The sequence below is a fragment of the Garra rufa genome, chromosome 8 (assembly GCF_049309525.1).
Source record: "Garra rufa chromosome 8, GarRuf1.0, whole genome shotgun sequence".
Classification (NCBI taxonomy): domain Eukaryota; kingdom Metazoa; phylum Chordata; class Actinopteri; order Cypriniformes; family Cyprinidae; genus Garra; species Garra rufa.
Window position 1 is genome coordinate 45,429,210 of NC_133368.1, and position 6,000 is coordinate 45,435,209.

The 6,000-nt window shown below is 35.0% G+C and overlaps 1 protein-coding gene across 1 annotated transcript in view; it reads right to left on the bottom strand.

Annotated features, from left to right (window-relative positions):
- xirp2b (xin actin binding repeat containing 2b) overlaps window positions 1–5,260 on the bottom strand; it is a 100,446-nt gene extending 95,186 nt beyond the window's left edge. Inside the window, exons 1-2 of the mRNA XM_073845139.1 lie at window positions 5,245–5,260; window positions 4,015–4,137 (exon numbers count right to left, since the gene is read on the bottom strand). Coding sequence (XP_073701240.1) covers window positions 4,015–4,137; window positions 5,245–5,260 — 139 coding nt within the window. The remainder of the gene's footprint in view (window positions 1–4,014; window positions 4,138–5,244) is intronic.
- Between the last annotated feature and the right edge of the window lie 740 nt (window positions 5,261–6,000).

A 6,000-nucleotide genomic window follows, 5' to 3' on the forward strand; every position in this document is an offset into this window, starting at 1 on the left:
ACTGGACTGGTGTGGATTACTTGTGGATTATTGTGATGTTTTTATCAGCTGTTTGGATTCTCATTCTGACGGCACCCATTCACTGCAGAGGATCCATTCCTTACTCCAGTCACATGACTCTTCAGAAATCATTCTAATATTCTGATTTGCCACTTTAAAATGATTAATATTAGTAGTATGTTAAAAACAGCCGAGAAAACGGCTTGATGGATTTTTTTTTTTTTTTTTACAAACACGCAGCTTTTCGCTTTAAAAGATCTTCATGATGGACTGGACTGGTGTGGATTATTTGTGGATTATTGTGATGTTTTTATCAGCTGTTTGGATTCTCATTCTGACGGCACCCATTCACTGCAGAGGATCCATTCCTTACTCCAGTCACATGACTTCAGAAATCAAATATTCTGATTTGCCACTCAAAAATTATTATTATTAGCATGTTAAAAACAGCTGAGAAAAGAGCTTGATTGACTTGTTTTTTACAAACACACAGCGTTTTAATTCAAAAGATGTTCATTGATGGACTGGAGTGCTGTGGATTACTTGTGAATTATTTTGATGTTTTTATCAGCTGTTTGGATTCTCACTCTGACGGCACCCATTCACTGCAGAGGATCCATTCCTTACTCCAGTCACATGACTTCAGAAATCAAATATTCTGATTTGCCACTCAAAAATTATTATTATTAGCATGTTAAAAACAGCTGAGAAAAGAGCTTGATTGACTTGTTTTTTACAAACACACAGCGTTTTAATTCAAAAGATGTTCATTGATGGACTGGAGTGCTGTGGATTACTTGTGAATTATTTTGATGCTTTTATCAGCTGTTTGGATTCTCACTCTGACAGCACCCATTCACTGCAGTTGATCTATTCCTTACTCCAGTCACATAATTCGTCACATGATTTCACATGAAATCGTTCTAATATTCTGATTTGCCACTCAAAAATTATTATTATTATTATTATTAGTAGTAGTAGTAGTAGTATATTGAAAACAGCTGAGATAACTTCTTCATGGATTCATTTTTTTAAAAACACGCAGCTTTTCGCTTCAAAAGATGTTTACTGATGTACTGGACTGGTGTGGATTATTGTGATGTTTTTATCAGCTGTTTGGATTCTCATTCTGACGGCACCCATTCACCGTAGATGACTCATTGGTGAGCAAGTTATGTCATGCTAAATTTCTCCAAAACTGTTCTGATCTCATGCACATTTTGAATGGCCTGAGGGGAAATGGACATTTTCTGCAAATTTTCATTTTTGGGTGAACTATTCCTTTTAAAGTCTGACTCTCTATACCGACTCAACTCAGATGCACTAAAAACCAACTAACAAACTAAGATCCTCCGCTACAAGTCAAATATGCACATACTAAAGTGTCAAGCATCAAACCAGGCTCCGCGGGTCAGAGTTCTAAAGGGGTGAAAGTTCTGCAAAGCGAGTCAGTGATGTAATAGAGAGGCTCCAGAGACACAAACAGCACAGCAGACACATGAGACCCACAGAGACGCGGAGGGACAGATGTGGGGGCAGATATATGAGAGACCCTGTCTCTCCGCTCCCAGCAGGGCGCCAGCCCGCCTGAACCATCCTCTCTAGCCAAACGAAACGAGAACTTTCAGCGTTGGGGAGTGACTAACTAAAAGTAGCGATGCTGCTAACTTCAGTACAATTTTCAGGAGCGTGACAGTAGTACAACAAAAATAGTGCAGCTTTTCCAGTAACAAGCTACCTTTTCCCCCACTAGTTATATATATACACCACCAGTCAAAAGTTTTTGAACAGTAAGATTTGTAATGTTTTTAAATGTTTTTGTTCGATCCAAAGTACAGCAAGAACAGTAACATTTTGAAATATTTTTACCATTTAAAAAAAGAGTTTCTATTTGAATATTTATTAAAATGTAATTTATTTCTGTGATTTCAGAGCTGAAATTTTAGCTTCATTTCTCCAGTCACACGATTCTTCAGATATCATTCTAATATTCTGATTTGCTGCTCAAAAAATATTCTTATTATTATTATACTGAAAACAGCTGAGTAGAATTTTTTCAGGTTTCCTTGATGAATAGAAAGCTCAGAAGAACAGCATTTGTCTGAAATAGAAATCTTTTGTAACATTATAAATGACTTTATCATCATATTTGATAAATTTAAAGCATCCTTGCTGAATAAAAGTATGTAATTATACTAAGTCCAAGCTTTTCAATGGTATAGTGTATAATGTTACAAAAGAAATGTACAATACAATACAAAAGATTTACACAGCATTTCACATAAATGCTGATCTTTCTATTTATCAAAGAATCCTGAAAAAAAATATTGATAATAATGTTTCTTGAACATCAAATCAGAATGATTTCTGAAGGATCATGTGACACTGTAAAACTGGAGTAATAATGCTGAAAATTAAGCTTGGATCACTTGAATATATACATATATATTAAAATAGAAAGCAGTTGTTATAAATAATAACAATATTTCAAAATTGTAGTTTTTGCTGCACCTTGGATCAAATAAATGCAGGCTTGGTGAGCAGAAGAGACTTAAAAACATAAAAAATCTTACTGTTCAAAAACCTTTGAGTGGTAGTGTAAAAAAATAATTTCTGGCTTGTGAATTATCATAAAGTTTTTCATTGACATATATATAGTTTAACATATTTAATTCATTTTATAAAAAAGTTTTTAACTATAAAAATAACACACTGTTCAGTGTGTTTCAACTTGACTGGCAAAAACAAAAACAAAAAGCACTTGGCAAAAAGATTAAGACAAGCAATTGGGTCATTCTGTGTCAACATAACAACAGGTCCTCAGCCAAAATCTTTTTTTTTTCTGGTGAAAGAAATCCATAAAAGAAGATGAAAGTCAAAATGTTAAATGCCATGGATGAATATTTACTGGGTAATCCATTTTGTAGAAGTCAAGATAGTCAAACAGCATTTTTGATTTTGAAGCAAAGAGATCAAAAAAACATAAGGTGCTAGAAACATTATTTTATTTTACATAAAGATGGGTAGATTTATTAGTAAAATCTGTTTATTTCAGAAATCCTTGTTGCAACTTATGCCAATATAATATATACAACATATGATATAACATACACCAGTCAGAAGTTTTTGGGCAGTAAGATTTTTAATGTTTTTTAAAGAAGTCTTCTGCTCACCAAGCCTGCATTTATTTGATCCAAAATACAGCAAAAGCAGTAAAATTGTGAAATAGTTTTACTAATTAAAAAAAAAAAAAAAATATATATATATATATATATATATATATATATATATATTTATATATTTTAACATGTAATTTATTTCTGTGATTACAGCTAAATTTTCAGCATCATTACTCTCGTCTCACAAGTGTCACAAAATCCTACAGAAACCATTCTAATAGGCTGATTTGCTGATCAAGAAACATTTATTATTATTATTATTATTATTATTATTATTATTACTACTATTATTAATATTTATAACAGTTGAGTATGTTTTTCTCAGGATTCTTGATGAATAGAAAGACCCAAAGATCAGCATTTATCTGAAATAAAAATAGTTTGTAACATTATATACTATACTATTCAAAAGCTTGGAGTCATCTGAAGCTAGAGATTACGGTTTATAAAGTTATAAATATGGATATTTAGCTTCAGGAGGCCTTTATTCACCCTTTGGAGGATGCACTTTATTATACTTTTTTAAGACTACTGACTCCCACTCACAACTATACAAAGCTTTGAAGAGCCAGGCCTTTTTTAATATAACTTCAATTGTATTCGTCTGAAAGAATAAAGTCGTATACTCCTAGGATGCCTCGAGGGTGAGTAAATCATGAGGTCATTTTAATTTTTGGTTGAAATATTCCTTTAAATGATTAGTAGCTTGTAATTTGGGAAGCTACAATTTCTTCCCCAACGCCGAAGCCGTCATAAACCAACACAAATCTGTCAGCAGTGTGACTACGCTGTCCGGTTCACCATCAGGGGAAACGACATCTCAGCGTCCTGTCACCTGTCTGCAGGAATGTGTCGCGATATCCCCTCTCCACATCTACATCCATACCAGGAACTCCACGGAGAAAGACGATCCCAGAGCCACCCTGTGCAGTCACAGCAGGATGGAGAGCCTTGAAGGCTGACAGGAGGAGGACAGCAGACAGACCACCAGAGACAGTAGAAAACCACAACACAACACTGCAGAATTCAATAGCTTTAAATACAGTCCCCGCGATCAAGTGTCACAACAACAATAACGTCATTGAGTGAGATTGTCGAGATTCAACCATGCCAAACATGGTGGGCATATATAGGCCTGACCATATGGAAACAAATGCTATTTTTGGGTGATAATGATTTGCCAACTTGTCACGATGAATTAGTTGTCAACACTAAACTGATTCATGTTAACAAGTTCAGTTATAGTGCTAAATTGTGATTGTGTTTTTTTGTTTAGTGATAGTTGTTCATGAGTCCCTTGTTTGTCCTGAACAGTTAAACTACCTGCTGTTCTTCTGAAAAATTATTTGGTTTTCCAGCATTTTTGTGTATTTGAACCCTTTCCAACAATGACTGTATGATTTTGAGATCCATCTTTTCACACTGAGGACAACTGAGGGACTCATATGCAACTATTACTCACTGATGCTTCAGAAGGAAAAAGCATGCATTAAAGAGCAGTGGGGTAAAATGTTTTAAATTTGAAGATCAAGGTAAATTTAATTTAATTTAATTTATTTTGTTTTCTGCACTGATAAAAATGACTTTGTGGTGAAGTAAACACTACAGAAAAACAAAAAGTTAATTCAATAATAATACTTATTTTAAGCTTGTAGAATTTAACATTTGAACTTTGTAAGTATATTTGGTATTTTACAAAGGTTGTTTAAGTAAATATCAAAGTTATGATCCCATTGTTCCCATCATGCACTTGGGCATGAATAATTAATAAGGTTAAATTCTTTGCTGTTTTCAAGATGTATTTACACTGTTTTATAAATGGCACATTTCCTGCTGCCAGTTGGTGGTGCTATAACTTTGACTCCTAATAGTCACATCTATGTGATCGGCAGTGAACAAACTAGTGAAGTTTCATCAGAATCAGGCAATGTGTGCAACAGTTATTAGACACTTCCTGTTTCTCATTTCTCACTATAAATTTGTCGCCTCGCCACGGCCAAACCGTTCAAGATATCAAAATTCCCTTCGCAATTTAGCATTCCCAATGTCTTGAGATTACGCTGACCGAGTTTGGTGGCCATTGGTGGAAAATACTCAAAATGACCCATTCATACTCAAAAACAATTCACGGATTGTTACCATCATTGTGTATCAGGTGCCAAGTATTAAAGGTCCCATACTGTACACATTTCTGGAGGTTTATTTTAGTTGTTGATGTCCTTAAGAATATATATTTGCGGTATAAGTGCCAAAATCCATCTCAATATTTTTTACAGCTCCTTTTTTAGGAGCTCTGTCAAAAACAGGTCGATTTTGGCCCATCTAATTAATATTCATGAGCCTCTCTTCTGATTGGCCTGTTGTTTTCTGAGTGACGCACAGCCAGGCCAGCCACAGTTAACTACGGTCATGTATGCTTTAGCCGAGCCCAGAGCCATAGAGAGAGCCTAGCTTGCTGATACTCAACAGGATATTTCAGAATGATCATTAATGTTTTTTCTTTTTCAAACACTGAATGCAGTAAGCTACATAACTGTTGCTTTAGTAAAGCCCCTTTCACAATGCGCGCTGATTCTGGAAAATTACGGGAACGAGCGCTGCGTGAACAAAAGCCAGAACCATAAAGGCAGTGTTGTAGTGATGATGCACGTTATCATGCGACTCTTCACGACAAAAAAATACGTGCAAAGTGGAATGAAGTGGCGATCGGGCAGAGCCAGCTCCTCACTATCAGCGCTGAAGCACAGTTTGTTCAGGTTAGTTTCAGTTTAGTGAAACGTACGCGTCGCATTACATCTCACATCCAAACGTCACATGTCTT